The 21,673-nt window shown below is 46.1% G+C and overlaps 3 protein-coding genes across 3 annotated transcripts; 1 reads left to right on the top strand and 2 right to left on the bottom strand.

The window, feature by feature from the left end:
* Nucleotides 1-571: 571 nt before the first annotated feature.
* Nucleotides 572-2,480, top strand: DFL_008276 (uncharacterized protein; the record flags this gene model as incomplete). Its single annotated transcript, XM_067637988.1, has 2 exons — nucleotides 572-830; nucleotides 961-2,480. The coding sequence occupies 2 exons, from the start codon at nucleotides 572-574 to the stop codon at nucleotides 2,478-2,480; spliced, it is 1,779 nt and encodes a 592-aa protein (XP_067485923.1).
* Nucleotides 2,481-5,248: 2,768 nt separating this feature from the next.
* Nucleotides 5,249-6,751, bottom strand: DFL_008275 (uncharacterized protein; the record flags this gene model as incomplete). The annotated part of the gene is made up of 2 exons (XM_067637987.1): nucleotides 5,249-6,122; nucleotides 6,177-6,751. 2 exons carry the CDS (start codon nucleotides 6,749-6,751, stop codon nucleotides 5,249-5,251), a joined length of 1,449 nt encoding a protein of 482 aa, XP_067485922.1.
* Nucleotides 6,752-15,003: 8,252 nt separating this feature from the next.
* On the bottom strand, nucleotides 15,004-20,846 carry DFL_008274 (uncharacterized protein; the record flags this gene model as incomplete). The annotated part of the gene is made up of 8 exons (XM_067637986.1): nucleotides 15,004-16,430; nucleotides 16,484-16,548; nucleotides 16,610-17,806; nucleotides 17,861-18,144; nucleotides 18,205-20,037; nucleotides 20,113-20,444; nucleotides 20,514-20,609; nucleotides 20,672-20,846. 8 exons carry the CDS (start codon nucleotides 20,844-20,846, stop codon nucleotides 15,004-15,006), a joined length of 5,409 nt encoding a protein of 1,802 aa, XP_067485921.1.
* Between the last annotated feature and the right edge of the window lie 827 nt (nucleotides 20,847-21,673).

Below are 21,673 nucleotides of genomic sequence, written 5' to 3'. Positions count from 1 at the left end.
CTCAACGCCCAAATTATAGATCTATCGTGAACCGTTCAAGACAAAATTTGCAAGTTACTCAGTAGCTGTCATGTAAATCATAACCAAAACTCAGTCGGCTTCACAGAATGATCAAGCTCAACCCAAATCATGCATATAATTCTACATTTTAGCTACATACCATCGTGATCCATAGCTCCGAGGCTAATAAAGACACAGCTATACTAAATAATAATGAAGAGAGACGAGGCCTTAATTACTCGGGAAGGGTTTTCAGGCTTGGGGTGTTGCTGGAGACGTTTGGTGTGGTGGTTTGTTTGACAACGTTCGTCTGGCAATGTGTTGAAGACTCATCGTGCCAAGCCGAATTTAGACGGTGCAGTTCGAACCTTCATTCAACCACACTTCTACTTTCTCCCCAGCATCAGCTACTCATCTCATCAACAAACCAACCTCACAGCATCATCACCGACAACCAGCCATCGTTACAAACCATCAATCGACAGCATCAACTGGTCCTCTATCTGTTTATTTCGCCTCTACGCTATCATCCTGCCCTAAAGAATCGACTCGTGCCCCTCCGACAATCACCATGGCGGGTCCATCCTGCCCCAATCCCTCCTGCTCGAATCCGTCCGTCGAGGACATCGACGACAAGCGAATCTGTACAAACTGCGGTACCGTCGTCACTGAGTCTTTCATAGTCTCAGAAATTACCTTTGGTGAAACTTCATCCGGTGCTGCCGTCGTCCAAGGTTCCTATGTTGGAGCCGACCAAAAACATGCTCGATCTTCAGGCCCATTCCGTCGCCATGGTACCGCTGAAACACGAGAGCAGGTCATCTCGAATGGTGGGTAACAATGAACCTTTTTTATACCCTTTTTATATCCTGCGCGAAAACTTTTTTTTTTTTGTTTTGTGCCGTTTTTGGTGTTTTTGCAACCGCGGTCACGAACTAATCGCGATTCGGATGTTACCAGGTCGTCGGAAACTGAATCAGCTAGCGTCGGCCTTAACCATCCATGACCGATTTGTCGAAACCGCCGCTAGATACTTTACTCTCGCCGTCACACATAACTTTATCCAAGGACGAAAGACGCAACATGTAGTTGCCTGTTGTTTATACATTGCCTGTCGTTTAGACAAGAGTGCACACATGCTTATCGACTTTTCGGATATCCTACAGCTCAACGTGTTCTCCCTTGGAGCCACATATATGAAACTGGTTAAAACTCTCAACCTTAACATTCCTCAACTAGACCCGGAATTGTGGATTCGCCGTTTCGCAAGACATCTCGAGTTCGGCGATAAAACCCAGCAAGTTTGCCGAGATGCCATCAAGATCGTCCAGCGTATGGACCGAGATTGGATCATGGAAGGCCGTAGACCAGCTGGTGTCTGTGGAGCTGCCATCATCATCGCCGCCCGTATGAACAACTTTCGAAGAACAGTCACCGAGGTCGTCTACATTGTCAAAGTCGCCGGCATGACCATCAACAAACGTTTAGAAGAATTCAAGAACACAAAGAGCAGTGAATTGACTGTCAGCGAATTCCGTAACATGTGGTTGGAACAATATCACGACCCGCCGAGCTTCGGAGAGAATAAGACAAAAAAGAGAAGAAGAAGATGGGTGAAGAGTGTCAACGAGGATGGCGAAGTCATTGAGAACGAGGCTGACGAATCCGCTGGTGCACCTATTGTCGACCTTACAGCCGGCAACTTTCTCGGCCCGGATGGCCGACTTGTCGGACCAGGCACGGCGGCCAATGCTGCGAATGAAAAGGCAAAGAAGGCTTTCGGTGATGCAGCCGATGGACCAGCTCGCAAATGTCCTCGTGTTGACGCTGATGGCTTCGCCATACCCGCTATCCCGACTACATCTAGTCCTTCTCAATACCAAGAGGTCACCACTGTCCCCGCCCCACCACGTCCGACCTCCCCTCCTTCGGCGCCAACCACATCACCAGGAAGTACCCCTAACGGCGAATCTTCAGGCTCGCCGACGGATAGAGAAGCGAATGGAGGGCCAAAGAGCCCACTTGAGGCAGAGATCCTCGCATTGATCAACAACCCAGAAACGCAAACTGCAGTCGAAGATATCCGACGCGAACGTTTACGCCAACAAGCATTACTCCCATCTTCCACCGTCTCCGCCGACCCTGAGAACCTTGAAGACGTTGACGACGACGAAATCGAATCAGTCATGATGAGTCCAGAGGAGGTGGCTCTAAAGACCAAGATCTGGTATGAATACAACAGAGAATACCTCCTCGCTCAAGAACAAAAGAGGCTCAAAGCCGAAGCAGACGAAAAGGCAGGCATTGGCAAGAAGGCGCGAAAGAAGCGAGGCAAAGCGAAACCAAGAGATAGCAGTTTTCAGGATCTTGCTGCTAGTCCAGCGGAAGCGGCGAGAGAAATGATGAAGAAGAAAACCTTTTCTAGGAAGATCAATTACGCGGCGCTGGATAGTTTGTTCGAGGATATCAAGACACCATAGGTTGGCTTCCTTGATACCAGAAAACGCTAATTCCACCCGTAGATTAGGAGTCCGGACTTTTCCTTTTCCACCACGTTTTCTCTTTTATGCATTTAGCGACGGAGTTAGAGACATGGTTTTTTTTTTTAGAGGGCTGGCATTATTTCTTTCATTCCTGCTCGCTATCACATTACTATCACTGTTTCAAGGGATCGAGCCGGTGCGCGTGGATGACATCCGAATAACATGTATGGAGCCGCATGTTATCCCAACTTTCCTATTATATACAAATCCTTCGCTCCACCCTAACATCAATGCATATGGGACCTCTTTTTTTTAGCGTTATTAGATTGTATGATTAGTGTGCACACTAGAGATTTAGACGGGGTTAGATTCATGCAGATTTCGGAGAATTATAAATACCAGTTCCAACCCCCATAGCTACCTCGTCCCATTTTTATATACACGGTTAGAGTATGATCCCTCCATTGGATACTATTCTCCGACCCGTGCCCCCGTTTCCTCGTAGATCGGTATACCATCCTCTCCTGTGCTTGATCAAGAATGTTTCCACGTTACCGCCTATCGGCGACAGCGCAACCTTCCAATAGTTATAAGAACGAGCCATACATAAATAATTACTTTTAAGTCATTCTAGCTAGGTTTAAGGCTTTCATACGTGTCAATATTCTCCATCATGTATGTCCCTCCTCAATATAATCGTGCGCCGTTTCGGCGCTAAAACGATATGCCTCTGCGACTTTGTTAACGGAACAAGTTACAGTTACGCCAGGTTGTAGAGTAAACGGTGCAGATCCTATATCCATCATGACGGAAGGAGTGACTGTAGGAAAAGAACCCACAGATCAGAGGAGATACCAAGCAGGGGGGGTATTCACAAGCTTAAGATGTGGATCCTACCGAGTATTTGATCTATGGCGACTATCCATGGTGCACTACCCATGGTATTCTAGATGCATAGAAGACGGAGATACATTACTTTATTTACACGTACACTCTTCATATTTGTATACACAAGTACCTACTTGAGGTATGTGTACCGTCCACGATAACATGCAATGCCAGCTATTCCAGTAAATCGAATCCCTCCCTAGCACAAAAGGGCATGCAATGCAATGCAGGAACGTTGCCAGCCTCGGTAACGTTGTTGGCAACACGCGGCTGGGGCCAAAATGCAACAAATGGTTCCTGTTGTAACAAGGAAAAATCTACTTTACGAAGAATCTTAAGTCTACGAAAGTTAAGATGAACGATATTCAAAGTGTTGAATCTAATTCCCCTAGAATCAGAACTGCTTCTGATCAAAAGGCTTTCCATTTGTATTTATTATTGCTGCTATAGCTATCTCTCCTAACCGAGGGCATGTTACTGTCTTTAATAATTTAATATGCTCCTCCAATCCACAAAAAAAAAAAAAGGAATCAGGCTCCAAAAACTTCCGACTTTTTTTGTCCGCCCTCAAGTTGATTTGCGCTATAAAGCACAACAATGATGTATGCAAGAGATATAACCGATCCAACGAGAAAAGAAAAAAAGAATTGGGGAATATGAACGAGCAATGAAGAGAAAGAAAAAGAAGAAGTGTCACTAAGGACGCTCGAAGAAACTCGAGTATATATTTCGACCAAAGTCTCAAGCGGAGAGAAAAACAACAGATTTGAAATTTCCCACGAAAATGCAAAGATTTTTTGACACCGATAATCCTTGAAATTTTTTTCAGTTTTGCCCCGAACACTAAAATAGAAGGAAAGAGAGAGAAAAGAGAAAAGAGAAAAAGAAAAAGGAAAAATCTTTCATACAATCAATACGACAAGGTAGAATGGGAAGTAAATAGGAAGAGACGAACAGAAGGAGCATGGGTATAATAAACTAAGAAAAAGCACATAAGCGAAACCTGATTAAACTGTAAAATGCAGAATATACAAGGCTGAAATAAGGAAAAGGGGAAAAGCAAGCCACTCATGAATGCCAAAGCGACAAGAAACAATCGGTTTATCGGGATGCAATTTGGAGTACAATTTGAAATAAAGAACAAGATTTTAGATAAACGAAACAGAGGGGATTCGTAAAGCCATTAGGGAATTGGGATAGAAACAGTTGGGTAATATTGAAACTTTGCCGCCACCGTTTGAAAGAATTTTCGGTATTTTTTTGGGCTTGTTTTCGGAAATCAAGGAAAGGAACGAAAGAGTGTAGGGTTCTCGTATTCTAGAGTCCCTATAAAAACCGGATGAGTCGATGGTCCAAGATGATCAGTCGTCGAACCCGGGGTGAGAAGAGAAAATAGAAGATCGCTGTGGACGCCGCATAGAATGTTACAAAAGAACCAGGAACAGAAATAAAGAAAAAAAGGAAACGCTAACATAATCATGCACAGAGTCAAGAAGAATAACCATAGAGAAGAAAAAAACCGGGGAGAAAGGGCTTGAAAAAAAACCCCCGCTCGATACTGATATCCAGATTCTCAGTCAATCCAGCCACACTGTCTAGATGTATGTCGTTTCAGGCAAATCGGATATTAGAACGAGAAATGCGCTTGGGACCCAGAGAAAAAAGAAAAAAAGGCAATTAAACAAATCGTTCCGTCCGAACGAAAGAATTAAACTCCGATAGTGGAAGATAAGAACCCCAGAGAAAACGAAATACTTTTATATAAAAACCGGCTTTTTATCTCCTCCCGTGAATGGTGAACCGAAAGTGAACAAGTTGTTTTGGTTAGTATAGGAACGCCGCAATGATGTTTATGATGAGTAGTCAAAGGAATGATCTTAGGCAACGATCTGATGGCCATAACCGACAGCGAAGTTAGGGTACATCGATGGCGTCGGCAGCTGAGGGAGTCGGGTGTGGAAGCATGACACGCAGTTGCAAGCTCCCTTGAATCCCTGCATCATGAGAGGGGGCGAGATTCGTGATGGTGAGACTCTGGCTGGGAACTGGTGCTTGCCTCCAAAGTGATGCCCCCAGTTGTTGATGGGGTACTCCCAAGCAGGAGTGGTGGGCCCAGATGAAGCCAATGAGGGAGGGGATGCTTGAGCGGAAGATGTCAAATCGGGACACCAGAGAGGGCCATCGTTCATCTGAATTTGGCGGAGGTGATCGCCGATATAACCATGGGGAAGAGCTGATTGAGGGTATTGTTGTTGAGGGGAAAAGGTTTGATTGGTGAATGACATCGTATGGCGGCGGTTGTTCATAATGTTGGTGTTGATTGGGGAGAGAACCGGGGCATGATGGACTTGCTTCTGACTAATAAACGAGTCCCAAGACGCCTTCCAGGAATCGAATCCCGTGTAACCAGGGCGAGCAACGTGGAGTTGCCATCCAATAGCGGCCAACCAGTCGGCCTCCAACTGATTAAGTTCAGCGACCTGAAGTCCCGTTACGTCTGCCCACGAGCGGTTCTGGAAGGTGTTATCATCCAAGAACTTGCTCGCGAGGAGCAGAGAGATGGTGCACATTCGGTAAAGATGTGCCAATCCCTTATGCTGGGTAGTCGGAGGACAGTTATTCATTCTATGAGACAAATAGTCCAACGACAGGATCACAGTGGAGGAAGGCAAACGAGTTGACTGCAAGATGGTGACGACGAACTTCTTGAAGGCCGAGACAGTTTGCTGGCTCTGAGACCCCGGGAGAATTCTAAAAGCCTTGTTAGTTCCGTCAATTCGCATGTAAGAGATTGATATAACATACATTCCGATGGCCATAGAGGTGACGAACTCAGCCATATCTTCAATTTCGTAGTCCAACACCTGGGCGACGCCACCGGTTGGCTTTTCCTCAGCCTTAGCGGGAGCAGACTTGGCATCGTTGCGTGTGTTCCAAGGCAACTGCATATTCTCACCGGACTTCATGCCGTTGAGAGGAGGAAGGGTGTTGCAGTTAGAAGGATGAGCGAGTCCAGGTGGAAACTGCAAGCTCTGCTGTCGGTACCCTGGATGGTACTGTTGCATTTGGTTGTAGCTGTCGAAGCCAGATTTCTGATCATGCATGCCATACATGGCATACTGATGATAGTACATGGATTCCGGAGGGGTGATGGGAAGCCCCGGTGGGGGACGAGCGTAGAAGGATGGCATAATGGATGAAAGTAGAAGCCGAACAGGAACAGCCGAAGGTGAACAGTTCGGGATACTGTTCACGCCTTTGCTGGAAGTCGCGAAATATGGGTTAGCCCGAGCTGCTTGTGGGATGAAAAGATGATGATGGTTGGAAGATGAGGTTGGTGTGCTGTGAGCAGCACCAGACGCCACAACCCGCGAAGCCATCTTCAAAAACTCGCCACCAGAGTTGGGCAAAAAAAACAACTTACCAGTTCCTAATTTGACTCCAGAAAAAATTACCCAGGAAAACTGTTTCCAAGGGTAAATTTTAGGCGTAAGGCGAAGAATGCACGAGCAAATAGAACCGACACAAATAAAAAGAATAGCCGACTATACAAAAGATGACCAAATCACAAATCTATAATAGAACCAGATCCGTAACCAAGGGAATCACACAAAAAGGTATATCCGTTAAAACAAGAGGCTTTTATTGGGTAGAGTGAGAGCGAGAGAGTGTGGATGAGTAGGTGATGACTGGTCAGTGAGAGAAACCCGCTCTTTGAAGCAAAAGGTGGACTAGAAGATGGTATCGGAGAGGGAGGCGACTAGACCGGGGCAGGCCAACGGCCAGTTGGAAGGGAAAGAAAGAAAAAGAAAAAAATCTTAGTGCTGTAGCCCGAGCATCCAGTTATATTTCGCTGATAGTATATCCTAGGTAAACGAGCAGACGTAATCGTTTCTGTTCCAATCTATCGAGACCTCAACTTGTTCTTGTGATGTTTCGGTAGATTCTATCCAGTCGAACGATTGTTTTCAAGTCCGTGAAACTGGTATCCGAAGGATGGATGAGTGAAGCGGTTGGACCGAGAGGAAATACTTAGTTAAAAGCTCCACTGCTCGGGAGAGGATTTCGATTTTTGTTTGAGAGGATAGATGCTGTTAAGAGAGAGGTTTCTGTTCCGTTCGCAATCCCAGGGGGTAGAGGTACGCGGTTTCGATGTAAAAAAAAAAAATATTTTTTGGCCCTTATGAGCAAGAGCGGATTTACAGAAATGCACTAAAAAGAAACAAAAACTGGAAGCAGACGGCAGACGGCAGGGGTATCAGAATGATTTGAAGTTGCGAGGGTAATATCCTAGGTCCAGTACCACTAGGGAAATAGCAAGCAGCGGGATGTTCGGCGGTTGCAAGGAGTTATTAGTATAGATTAGGGGATGGCGTGGGTTTCCGAGCAGAATATTATAGTGAAAAGACCTCGCAGCAGCAAGGAAAACGACCGAAGAAATGTGATAATGAGAATAAAAATAAGAATTTGCTTAACCGAATCTGCCGAACCGGAGTGGCCGTGAGGAGAACCGTGATGCTAGAACCAATGTTGATAATGGGAAGAATCTCCTGGTGTAAGATCCCGTCCGTAGTGTTTGTTTGTATAGAAAAATCGTATATATGTAGTGGTGGTCGATTCGATGCCGATGATAACAAATAAAAACAAGAGAAAGCCGAATTCCCTCCACTCAGTGAATGCGTCGAGTATAATCGCCCAAGCAAGTTGGTACTCCAAGTAAATGGGTTCTCAAAGGGACCGGGACTTTGTGTGATATTGGTGATGGTGTAAAGACAATAAACAAGTTCGAGGTTCGACCTTTAAAACTGTTTTTTAGATCTTGTACTGTTTCCCGCGAACGACCAAGAATAGACCGTTTCGAGATTGGACCGAGGGAAAGCGCAAAGCCGTGTCGAGGAGAACTAGGAGCGATTAAGAACGTTTTGAGGTTTTGGTTTGTCGTAGCTTGCAGTCAACAGCAAGGTGACACACAGGCACGGAGTGAGAGGAGAAAGGGAGAGGCGGTTTGGGGTTGACGGATGGGGTGAGGTTGAAGAGGGAGGTGAGGGAAAGGGAAGGGTCTTGGTTTTAGGGAGATGGAGAGGATTGGAGGAGGAGAATTCTCACAAACAAAAACACTAACGACCACTAACTACCTGCTAGTACATGGAAGCGTAAGTACCAGGACCACCCACCGCTGCAAGTAACTCTGCACTAACTGACCACCCTCCCAGGGACTCTTACTCTTACTTTTTTTATTTGCTGCTCCCGCACTATACTACTCTATCAAGAACACAGTGCGAGAGAGCCAGAGTGGGTGTGGGTGGTGTGTAGGTGTGAGAAAGATGGATGCTGCCGCCGTTTCACCCTAGATAGTTCACTGCAGCACGAACGGAAAACTCTAGAGGGTTACTGGGAGAGCAAGTGCAGGAGAGGCCAGGGAACAGACGAGTGACAGCACCTTCACGTCGAGAGGGTTAAGGAACCGCAACCGCAGCAGCCAGCAAGCCTGCTTAGCGTGGTGGGTTCTCCTACTTTTCCCTGTTCTTGCTTGTTTTAAAAAAGGACAAAGCCTGCTGGCTAATGCAAGAAAATCAGCAGGCAAACGAATAAGAAATGAGAACGAGCAAATTAAGAGACATCCTTCTTCTCTTCTCTGCTCTCTCCGAAAAAGCAATGAGGTTGCACCCCAAATCTTGACGGCAGCCATCTTGTCGGTTCACCAAAAAGAAACAAAAGTAAGAAGCAAAGGCCTTCTCCATCAATACGAAATGACGGGCCTGTGATTCGATTAGCTTCAGGACATCACATACATACACACAGGACCGTGACCCTCACACACATCGGACGGTATGGATGTAATATGCCTGTATGAATGAGCAAACGAGCTGAGCGGAGACGCATACTGTCAGAACCACAGGATGTCAGGCCCCGAATCATCATATCATCACGGCGTCGACCCCATCTTTTGCGTGGGAGATCTCGTTGAAAGGATTGGGCCGGCTCCATAATTAACTTGCACACCTCTATTGCAGGTACAAACTTCCTCATGGCTACAAGTACCAGTATTCTGTATCCTGATATTCTTTCTCGACATCCATTATATCGATGGGAAGGTCGGGTTCTGATGCCATGCCATGCCCCAGTCTGTCAGTCCCACAGCCAACCGGCAGACCACGGTGGAGGCGATGGAGCCAAAAATGAGGGGGGTTCAAAGATGGGCAACGTTGCCCTCTTGCGTGTTTTCTGACATCTACCTGACGACGATATCATATTTCATTACTTTCCCCTCTTGTCTGCCTTTTCTGAGGCAAAAGAACAACAGAAGAAAAAATTTTAAAGTCTCCTGTTGACGAAGAAAAAGTCATTCCTCTTTTCAGAGAATGAAGCCTAACTCAGATCTTTGAGCTAACTTTAGTCTCGCTACAACTCAAAAGAGTGCTCTGCAAGTATCAAATAGCCCCCGATCGAGAAGGACAGGAATGTTCGGAACGGCTCCGCCTTCAACGCAAGCGGTACCTCGCTCTCTAACAAAATTATATGTAGGCTCTGGTATCCCCCGGTCGACCGAACCACCTTAGAAACTAGGGGTTCAGAGCAAAAAGCATCCCCACGTTTAACCCAGCCATGCAACAAACTCGCCTCCCATTGGTGAAGTAATGGATGTCACTACTAATGCATGCAGCGTTCTGTAAAGTTCGATGAAAATGCTGCGGCTTCTACTGGTCGAGCGTCCAGATGCTGGCAAACATAAACACCCGATATTATCTTTCTATTGGGCCCGCCAGTGCTGATAAAGCACCTCCGAGCGAGTAAGAACCGCAGTATCCAAGGGAAAATATCCAGAAACAAAAGCAGCACTCTCGGTCAATCATAATTGAAATTGGCGGATACACCTTCCTCTCATCGCTGATATTTGATCAAATCTTAGAAATTTGGGCGGCATCTTGCCCATTCAAGATTGCGTCCGGCTCTTATATTGAGAGAGCCGGATCGTTAACGAGGAATTCCTCACGAAACAAAGAACAACAATTCAAGGCCTTGTTAGCCATCACATGTCCTATGCATGCATGTCATATTGGTGTTCTTGCCAGTCGTCGATACCTTGCTGCCGGGGTTACAATATATACGAGCAAAGGTACCCTAGCCGTCGAATTTTCCAGATTTAGTGACCACCCATTTTTTTCGCCAGCCCTTTTCCTCTCACCAAGATTCAGAACCAAAAGAACAGAAAAGAAAAAGAAAATAGGGATGGGGTGAGCAGGGAAGCAGCTTTTTTTCCCACTCGTCGACATGGTGATGACAACCTAAAAAAGAAACTGACAAGGCACCTGGTTGGTCAAAAAACATGCGAGCTCGTCACCTTTTCAGATAGATTTTTTTTTTTTTTTTTTTTTTTTGGCTTCCACAGCAATAAGGGTTGTTACGGGCTTAGTGTCGCACATGTTAATGGGGAAGTGGAGCAGACATGTCGAGACGACAGTACTTTTCGTACATCTGACCTGATATTTTATTTCGATGGACGATGAATTAACCCAGAGACAATTACTGTGTAGGGCTTGCTTTTGGGACACAAAAGATCACATTACGGTGCGATCTGAATAGTTTTCTTCCCTTCATCCCTTAACCCTTTTCATGCAGAGAAAGTTTAATGTGATTTTCTTCCCTATGTGTTGTTCATCTTCGCTTCTCGGAATTTGAACCGTGTCAAGAACCCTTATTGGCCTTGTCCATCCCCGATATGATATGAGTGGGGCCTTGCTAGTTTCACGTTCAAAATAGACAGGCGGAAGGTGGACCTCCCACAATTGGGCGACTGGCGCGTGTGGAGGTGAGCCCAGCGGCATGGGAAATGCAGATGGCGTTGGTGGACTGTTTTCAACGACATGCTGCAAACAACCTTGCTGGCCATGGCGGAAACCACGGCTTGAATGAAAAGAAAGAGGTACAAGAATCTGATTAATCGCTCTTCTTGTCCCCACCGCATCGTCGGTATCGATGCTACCACCCGACCGGCTGGAGATCTCATCTTCGATTCGCCTTCCTCAACATGGCGCTTTCCAGGCCGCTCCCGATTCAATTTCGCATGAACATCGACGTCAATTCTTCACCAAACCAAAACAAAAAGCCTCCTTCGGCATTTCTCATTATCGAAGCTCTATTTTGATACTTTCAAACAAATCGATGCCGCAGCTTGGCGTGGATCGGGCGCAATTTCGTTTAGATAATGACCTGGTCGACTATTGCGTTGACGGGGCGCAATCAGTGCCTGGGAACCCTTAACCCTTAGCCAGCCTCTGCCCTGGTCTCTCCTTAGACGGAAAGTGAGAAAAAACAATGTCCATATGACCGTCATCGATATCGACCATGGATGGATCTTCAGGAACAAGCCCAGCCACTCTTCCAGAGTTCTGCCGCGAAGACTCCGAACTGCCATAACCAAACCGCGCTGTTTTCGATAAATTTTCGAAGGAATGGGTATTTTGATATTTATCCCCTCCGAATAGGTAATGCAGGACGGTTCGTAATTTTAGCAGCGTCTTTTTCTAATACCCCGGAAAAGGGATGAATGCTTCGACGTCTGAGAGAAATATTTCCAAAATATCATATCATATTTTTTCCCTTTCCTTTGGAGGACCTGCTTTGCAACCGCCCGCCCAGCCAATCATATGCCCATACCCCCGCTTTATGCAGCAGCATTACAAAATTCCAAAGAGAAGCTGATCAGACCAGAATCGAATCCACCGCAACGGCGGCTTTTTTTTATTTATTTTATTTTTCCTGATCAGCCAAGCCCTGCAAGTCTCTGATCGGACCCAGCGATTTCTACAATGAGTTTTTCGTTTTGAGAGAAATAATGGACCCTTCCTTTCCTCCAGCTATTCCCTTTTCACGGCGATCTCTCGCTACATATCCCTACCTCACACGAGAACCCCTCCCTTGCTTCACTTCCGGGTGTCAAATCCCGTTTCCAGTCTTGACATTTAACGTTCCTTAATAATGTGCAGACCTTTTCTTAATTGTGTCTTTAAAAATTCTCGCCTAACGTCACAAAGAGGTAAATGCGTAAACCAGGAGAAACAAAACTTTCATGACTTTTGTGTAGCCAGAGAAGCTATGTTTTGGTGCCTCGACGTCCAAAACCGTATGGGGGAGGAATCATCCTGTCTTCGGTTCACATTGTTAAACGAACCATAAGTCCCGCAGGACGACGACATCGTTGGCCTTTAGATTGGAGAAACCGGGTATTCGAGGGACAGGAATAGGTATCATACAGCATCAAACTACTCGCTGTAGATGTTGGAGGCTGCACATGTCAGATATGGCGCTCCATACCCTTCGCATATTCCGTATATCGGACTAAGAACCCTTTACCCGTCGCTACGGTGTCGCCTCTTCGGATCGGTGCCTGGGCTGAAGGGTTTCCCTTACGGTCCAGCCGTCGAATAGGGTAATGGATTTTTCTCGTGACGTAGTAGGGATCTGCTTTCCCTCTTAATTCTCGTCTACCAAGTCGTCTATACCGACTTCCGTACACCGGAGTATCAACTACACCTTTATATTCGAAATCTCGAATCCGATTGCTTAAACGAAAGGTACCCTGCACAGACCGAATACCTTTGACAGCTGTCGCCATCCCCTCCTCATTTGCCATTTCGATTCGGCCCTACGCGGAAACAAGTAATAACCTCAATCAAACCGCACACCCTTCCCATTTACAGAATGTCGTTCCGGGCAAAGACCGACGCATGATTTCCCTATTCCCACATATGTACGTACTATAGACAACCCCCAACGGAAAGGGTTCCGACCTTCTCGAACGAAATACACCAACCGAAAGCATCCTTAAGCATATGCTCTTCGGTTTGTGACGGAGCGAAGAGGGCATGACCCAATGATGGCGCATATCACACGGAAATGTGGACCCTAACACCATCTTCTCTGGCCTCTTTGACTCACGACGTGCATAGACAACAATAATTACTGGTCTAATGGGACCATTTCGCACCTGCACCTGTCCAAAGGATTCACCGACATATGTCCTGCAGCATCGAATATCAAAAAGTAAATAAAATCAGTAAAAGGTTCAGGCTCGAGCGCTTGTGTAGAAAGGAAAACAAAAAAGGATCACGTCGTCGTCTGGTCCGTAGGATTCGAACACGACGACAGCTTTCGTAAAGCAGGCTTGCAAGCTTGACAAATCTGCAGGTACTCGCATCTCAGTCACGTTTTAGTACCCAGGTTTTTCCGTAAGACCAGCCTCTTTATTGATTCTCATGCGCCTCTTTTTTGACTTGTCTCTCGACAATCACGCCTTCAGAAGAAAACAGAAAAGGAAAAAAGGAAGGCTAGTTTTATGAGCTATTGTTTCGATCCTGAGTCGGATTAATTGTGATGCCAGTTGCCCAAGACAAAACGTAACGGTATAAACTTGTTACATTGAGGTGGTACAATGTAGCCTTGCACTCCTCAGAAATATGTATCAACGAGCAATCAGGTACACGCACGTAAGTACTGATCAAACTCTTGAGGCTATACTCAAACAATCTTAGATTCAAGACGTCGAAAGCGTAAAAAAGTTTGAATATTTTTCCGAAGGCAAAGCTTTGTAATTACCGGCCACGAAGCTTTTCTTGACTCACGGATCCCAATTTCTTTCCCACTAAATTAGCAATTAAAAAACTATATCGAGAAGGGATGCTAGAAAAGAAAAAGAAAGGAAGGAAGAAGAAGTTTTGTCATGGAACCCATTTCAAGATGTGGCATCCCGAAAAAATGGAAGCGCAGAGAGGCAAGCTGCAGACTCTTTAGGCTTTTCACTGCTCGTCTATGTCTGTATCCTTTGGTGCCGGTGGCGAACCGACCAAACCCATCGATGCATCTCGAAGACATACGTCAGTGATTTGATGGACAGAAAGAAAAAAAAACTGGCGGAACCATGTCGGCGGATGCCCAGAACTTTCACTATGGCCTATTTTTCACAAACCTATTGGTAAACCATGCGAATATGCTATGCAAGGCAGGGGAAGAGATTTCTTGTACACTTTCTTACTGGATCGGTTGGATGATGGTACTATGTAGAGCGCTCATTAGCAGTACTAGACAGGAATTACATATCGATATTACTAGGGGAAAGCTCATCTCCACCTTTCCTTTTGAGAAGGAGAGGATGTCACCGCAATTGAAGTTTTTTTCAGACGAGTTTGCCGGTTACAAATGAGTTCTGCTGTGGAGGGACAGATGCGGGGATGGTTGGGAGGAGAAAGCTCGAAAGGTTGGGATAAGAAAGGAGGAGCTCCTACTGGCCCTTTGCGTGGTCGAGCTGCAAAGCATCCAGTCCAATCGATAGGGATGTACTCCACATCTTACACGATTCCAACAGCAGAAGAAATTCAGATGGAAAAAGATCCCCCACTGCTGCAAAGGCTTGTGCTGTGCATATTTCCTGCAGGTCAACGAAACTTGGAGTTTTCTTGTGAAAATGCCGCACCGAAAAGCATTGTCGCCTATTTTATTTTCCCGAAGCTAAGATACATTGGTTTTTGTGATCTCCTCTTTGAATTCCACACTAACCCGCTAGGACCCTGACATTGCACTACACATCAACGAAAACGATCACGCACCTTCCTCTCTCTCATGATTCCTTCATTTCTCAACCATAAACTCGCAATCTTGGCCTCCTGGCCTTTCTCTTCCTCTCCGGCCGCTTCGTTGCGCCAATTGCCGCAAGTTTCTGGTCAAATAGTGACTTCAAAAGGATGAAGGCCTTGAATACCTTCAACATTCCGTTCGGGTCCTTGAATGCGGCGTGGTTGACCCTGGCCACATCAACATCCCCTTCATCCTCACTCCCAAACCCAGCTTCCCCTTCCTCTATATCCACTCCTTCCCCTTCTTCCATCGCCAATGGCTCCAAAAGATCCTCGTCGGATCCACCAACATCCTTCTCCGCAAAAAAGTTCTTGATAGAAGTAACAATGGTCGCCAAGATCATCGAAAAATCGTTTAACATAAACCAAACATCGTTTTTGCGTAGGCCGTTCGCAACAACCAATGGATGTAAACTTCCATGCTTATAAAAATCGAGTAAATAAGCATTCCAATATCCATCTTGAACATCAACGATTGGGATTGCAGATGACTCTAAAAAGACACCATTCCGGGTGGACGTGGATAAATCTTCCACCGAAGCGAACGAATCCGTTGCCCCAGATATTCTGAAAAACGTTGACCTGACATGGATATCGTCTCCGTCTTCCTTAATGACGGAGCTCCCGATCCTCTTGTTTGTGAATGGAAGGACATTATCCGGGATGTTCTGACAGTATTCCTTCGCAAATGATGCAGCATATCCCGTGAATGTCTTGAGTGTCTCTTCGTCGTGCTCCTCAAGGGCCTCGGAAGCGATCTTAGGTAAGGGAGGGAGGTATACGTCGCTCGGTGAATGCTTGATAATTTCCATCCTGGCTTTACCCAACTCCGCGGGAGCCTTGCATCGGCGCCGTCCGAAAATATGCGCCATGACAGACATGAGCATCAAGGTAGTCCCTCGTGGCTTCTTATCTATATTCTTGCAAATAGTGTGTAGAACCCCATGTTTGAGTAGAGCATGGAATGCAAACGCACCGTTTTGCGTATAATACAGATGACCGACGAGTCCTGCAAAGTTAATCGGGCTTCCCCTTGCATCGATTAGATGTTGGCGGCGTAGATACTCGATTGAGAAACGTAGATGGTGCAGCACTTGTTCCTTGAAACTATCACCACCCAAGAATAGCCTGGGTTGCGAAAGCAGCTGATTGATCGCCTTCTGGGAATATAGTGATTCCTGTGACCCATCAATGAGAGAAAACATACGGAGGACCAGCGATGTACTGATTGGGAAATGTCCCTGTAACGATGGTAATCTGGAGCTTATAAGGCGATTCACCTTAGCTTGCGAAAGACCATGAAAGACCACATTTCCAAACAAATCGAAACCACGGCGACCCGCACGACCCGAACATTGACGGTATGCAAGAGCTGTGAGGTAAACACTGTCACCGACAAAGGCGACAGTCTTGCAGGGCATGTTGATACCTAATCACATATGTTAGCTGGGATATTTGTCTGTGTGAAGATATATTCCTTGCCTAATGCCAAAGTTCCGGTAGCGACGACGGCCTGAAGATAGCCCATACGAAACAATGTCTCCGTACTATGTATGCATTTATTAGAAACCGATTCGTGATCTTGAGGTGATTCAATAATGGACATACGCTTCACGTAACCGACGACTCAAACCTGCGTGGTGAATACCGATTCCTCTTCGTAGCGCTGAAATAAAGACCTCTGGAACGCTTGAGTTCCTCAAAACCTTGAAGTCTTCTTCTACATCATGGTTGACTTTCCCAGTAAAGAGGAATTTCTCGTGCGGCGCATCTGGATCGAACATCGCCCATTTGCTGACTTCGTCTCTTTCCTCTCGATTCTGCTCATCCTTCCTCGCATCGATATCGTCGTCTTTATTCTTGCCTTTCTTAGCCTGTTTCTTCTTCGTCTTTTCGTCCGGCTTAGCTGAGGCCTTCGATTTCGATTGCTTTAAATATTCGTGATACTGTTCCAAGTCTGCTAGATACTCGCGATTAGTCTTCTTGAAACGCACTTCTTCATCTTCCAATTGCTTGAGAATGGCGGTCACAATCTTCTCCACCATAGTTCGATCATATGAAAATAAAATCGCGGGTAAGGCGTTCTTGCTGTGCAGACGGGCAAGCAATGAGCACGTAGTATCCTGCAAAAGTCTGTCGTTGTCGTGAGCATCATCATCATCATCATCGTCGTCGTCGTCGTCATTCGCTTCTCCCTCTTGTGATGGTGGAGGTGAATTTGACTTCGAAGGCGATAAAGTTGACGACGACGAGGTTTCCCGCTTATTCACGATATCGACTGGCGCCTTGTCCTTGTGAGAACGAGTAACTTCTTCCATGACAGCATCGAAAGGAGAAACGGTGTCCGCCATCCATATCTCTAACTCCCTTTTTAGCGCTGCTTCCCATTTTACAACATCTGCTTTTCCAATTACTCCACGGAAGAATTTTGTAGGTTCCAACGTGCTGCTGATTCTGAAGCTATCGGTTTGATGCTTCTTCATGAGCTTGTAAATTTCCAAACAATCTCTCGGCTCCAAAGTCAAGTCGGCTGGTAGGGCACGGTTCTTTACGTCTATCAGTGTCGATATGGGGTTGATCGGAACAAAACTTGGCTCGCCGTCTAGCTCTTCGAAGTATCGCTTTCGATCGAGTCCAGTGAAACTGGTATCGGCCGGAGGTTGGTAGACGAACTTTCGAAGGTCCGAAAAACGATGTTTGTGCTCGATCATCTTCAGATCGATATTTGCGGCTTTCTGAGTTTCAACTAGCCAGTCTCTGAATTCTCCTGGATTACCAACTGTGGCTGAAAGAGCAATGATGGGGCTAGAGATAATGGTTAAAATAATAAATTTTTATATGGAAAAGTATGCAACCTACCAAGGTGCGATTAGAAGAAGCTGCTCCCAAATAACACCATCGTCAGCTTGCCCAATAGAATGGATCTCATCGAAGATGATCCGCTTGACCCTTGGTGCCCACTTTGAGGCATTATGTGGCGCCAAAAGTAGAATCTGGAGAATGTGCGGGACTGTGATCAAGATTTGACATTTTTCGGGATGGTTGATACGGTAATCCCTGGTATGGATAGCCCAGACGTTTTGTCCGTCGTGAGGGTATCTCTTGTTAAACCGAGCGAGAACTTCAGCCGCGATTTGGTTGACCTGTTTTCATTCCTGTTAATACTAATATCATCGAGAATTATTGGCATATTTGGAACCTACCAAAGCCTTTGTAGGCGCGACATAAACGAGAATACCGTCATTACTTCCTTTCAGAACCTTCTCCATTGCGTAGAAAGAAATAAAAGTTTTACCAGCAGATGTAGGCGCGACAACGAATACAGACTTGTTGGCATCTATCTGGTCCAGAACGTCTCTCTGCCAAGTGTCGGGGTGAAATCTGACACGGGTGTCTGGCGCCGAACCAAAACTGCGGTCCATGTATGGTCCACCGTACGTTAGTTGAAATTCAATCGGTGATACTCCAATCCGCATCTCCGGCTTGACGCGAAGATTCTCGAGCGTTGTTGATAGCTTGTTGGTACCTTTGGGCTGGGTAGTGATCGGTTCACCGAAACCCATATCAGCCCAAACCTTTTTAACCATGATGGAGACAACCTTGGTGAGAGCTGGTGATGTCAATATGTGTCGTGCTTCGTCGAAGATCAGGGCCGCGAGGTTTTGGTGGGTTTCCTTCTCTCGCGCACTAATACTACACGCCTGCCCCCATAATCCCAGAAGAACCTTCATCCTATAGAGCCTCGTTTCCAAGTAGACGTAGGTTGATGACTCGCCCTTTAGCTTTACCCGCTGGAATTCGCTGATTCTCCCCAGAGTTACCAAGGCGGCATCCTGTGTTTCGGCCCTTGTGCGTGACTTCTCGGAGAGTGTGACATGTTCATCAAGAACTCTGCCCCAAACTCCGTTGGTTTTGTCCTCGGTTTTCTTACCCTTTGCCTTCATATTCGCTTCTCGGATAGCATCTGCCTTCTTCATTATGGGAGCTTTCTGACCGCCCCTCTGGTTCTTCGATGATTTCACATCGGTCGGATTCTCGTCAGCTGTGGGGTTTCTAACTTTACCACCCTTCCTAAGCTTCTCTTCCTTCTCTTCCACAATGATCAACTCTGGCTCGAGGATACCGGCGCTTTGGCCAGTAATAGACGCTGCATACCGCTGCATATGAGTATGGAACATCTGATCCGAGCGATTCCGTCGATTTTGCTGCCACTTGTTCAAAAACTTCATCTCACCTTTCAACGAGCTTGTAGAGTGCCAATGGGTCTTCTCTTGCGCGGCACGATGAAGAAGCTTTGGTTCTTCAAATACAGTGTTGTCGATGTCCAGCTTGATGGTAGCTAAATGGCCATCAAAGGCTTTGTGTTTGAATGGGAGCACACTGACTCTTGCAGGCTCATCCGAGGGCTTTGGAACAATTCTTCCACCAAGAGCCTCTACATCAGTCGAGCAGAGCGTAATGCCACTTTGGACTCTGAATGCTTCCATCAAGCGTTGGAGGTCGTCAGTTACCATTTCTTCCGCGAATGAAGGGTCTGCAAGGCAGTATCGGAAAAGACGGATATCAAGAAGCTCGCAAAAATTCATGCTTTGACGGGGGTGGTTCTGCTGTATATCGAAGCAATTACCCTCACTGATAAATATCGCAAGATATCGGCAGAGGGCATTAACGAAGCCGTCCAGTTTGTCTGTCGCTGCATTACTGAATCGAACATCGGGAAGGCATCGTTGGTTCAATGAAAGCGCTTGGATCAAGAGAGTGGATCGTAACAACCCAACTCCGAATGTCTCCAGGAGCTTCAGATATTTGTCGTCCTGCTTAAATAATCCTGCCATTGTACCAATAATTAGGAGCTCATGGGGACTTTTGGTTAACTTAGTAGCGTCATCTAAGATGTCGACTTTGACAAATTTTGTTTTGATTTGATACTTGTCGTTTAGGGAAGTGGCTACCATGGACATCTCTCTCTTGCACTTGTTGATGAAGGCAGGCGTGAAATGGCCTAGGCCAGTGCCCTCGGCGACCGAGGTCATTATCTACAGTATGATCGAGATGTCGCATTAGCTTCCAAGGCACCTGAGTAGCTATCGAAGAGTACTACCTATCTGTACCTTTGAGTTCTTAAACTCCACCTTGTCTAGTAGGGCTACATTGTAGCCCTGGCTTAGCAGCTTCCAAAGGATGCCCGATTGCATGAGGTGCTGCTTTTTGCTTTGGCCGGCCAAACTTGGCATGTCGTGTGCTAGTGCGAAGTACGGTTTCCACTCCTGAAGGTAGTTCTCAAAATTAAAATCGTTCAAGCTAGAATAATGAAAAACCTTGACGGGGTTGTCCGGCGGTAGAGTTTCCTTTAAGTGCCGGATGGCAACCTCGCGGGCCAAGACGTATCTCCATGCTTGATTGCGGTTGGTCTTGGATTGGTCGAAGCACAGGAATTTGTGCGCTGGTCGATGTTTAGATGTTTCCTGTTGATAGTGGGATGAGGGTTGAGCCATATTACAGCAAGACTTACCTTCAAAGAATACAAGATGAAAATTACATCCTCGTTGTCGGAGATTAGCTAGAAATCTCTCGAGGACATAAATAGCTGTAACAACTTGAGGACCATCTATATTTTTTAACAAATTAGTTTATATGAGTTATCCCCGGAAGGTTCCAAAGCCCGCTCACTGTGTATTGAGATCCTTGTGTCACTGAAAATGTGACGGCAGAGAGAGTCGCCTTCTATGAAAAAGAGCTCCTGTCCGGCATAATCGCCAACCAAATCGAGTAGTAACGGTCGGAGCGATCCATACCATTCGGAGACTCTTTCAAGGTATTCGTAGGTTGTGTCCGGGGTATCCATCGTGACAGGCACTATTCTAATGTTTGTGTGCTCAAGTAGGATGTATCTGCTTAAGTATGTAGAGATAGGGGGAGTGACGCTCTCGTGGGAGTGTGCGTTATTCTATTTTGTCGATAGATGGAAAAGGAAGAAGGAAGATGAGAGAGCAACCGTCTCGTTGTGAAAAGAAAAGCGTAGAGATTTGGTAGAAGGGAATTTATACAATACTAGCTCAGCGGCCCTTATCAACTTCTCTAATGTACTTAGATATCACGACACCACCTAGAATGTGCCTGAAGTTACTTCCCAGCCTGCCTAAGTACCCAGGTATCTTACCCTCTGGCCCTTAGCGCCCCTAGTTCCTTACCTTTTAAAACAAAATCTTAGAAACCCCGCTCTGCGACATTTACGACCGGTATCAATGATGTATTCGATAAACAACTGCCAGCGAATGTTATGCCACGATTCAATAAACCAACGAGCAACCACATATGTCGTGCCACAGTATTAATTCATACCTCCCATATGGGCCCACTAGAACACGCGGTTAGAATTCAGGCACCATATAAATGTGTGCTGCAGCCTTTCCGTGCCGTCAGCCAGCCCTGTCCAACGTTCGACATGACATGCAATGCAATGCACATACGGGGAAAACTAACACCTCACTTTGGATTTGGTCTGAGCCTATTGGTATACACAATTACTTACTACTAGTATCATTTTTCTATCCATCGGATAGTATTCAAGATAGTATCAACGAAGTATCCCTGTCTCGTAACCAGGAAGTACCCGTGGGTCATGAATGCAACAACCTGGCAACACATAATTATTCCCAAAATACAATGTGC

Source organism: Arthrobotrys flagrans, assembly GCF_004000055.1.
Source record: "Arthrobotrys flagrans strain CBS H-5679 chromosome Unknown unitig_1, whole genome shotgun sequence".
In the NCBI taxonomy this organism is placed as follows: domain Eukaryota; kingdom Fungi; phylum Ascomycota; class Orbiliomycetes; order Orbiliales; family Orbiliaceae; genus Arthrobotrys; species Arthrobotrys flagrans.
The sequence above is the reverse complement of the archived record's forward strand: the minus strand, read 5'-3'. Positions and strand labels throughout refer to the sequence as shown.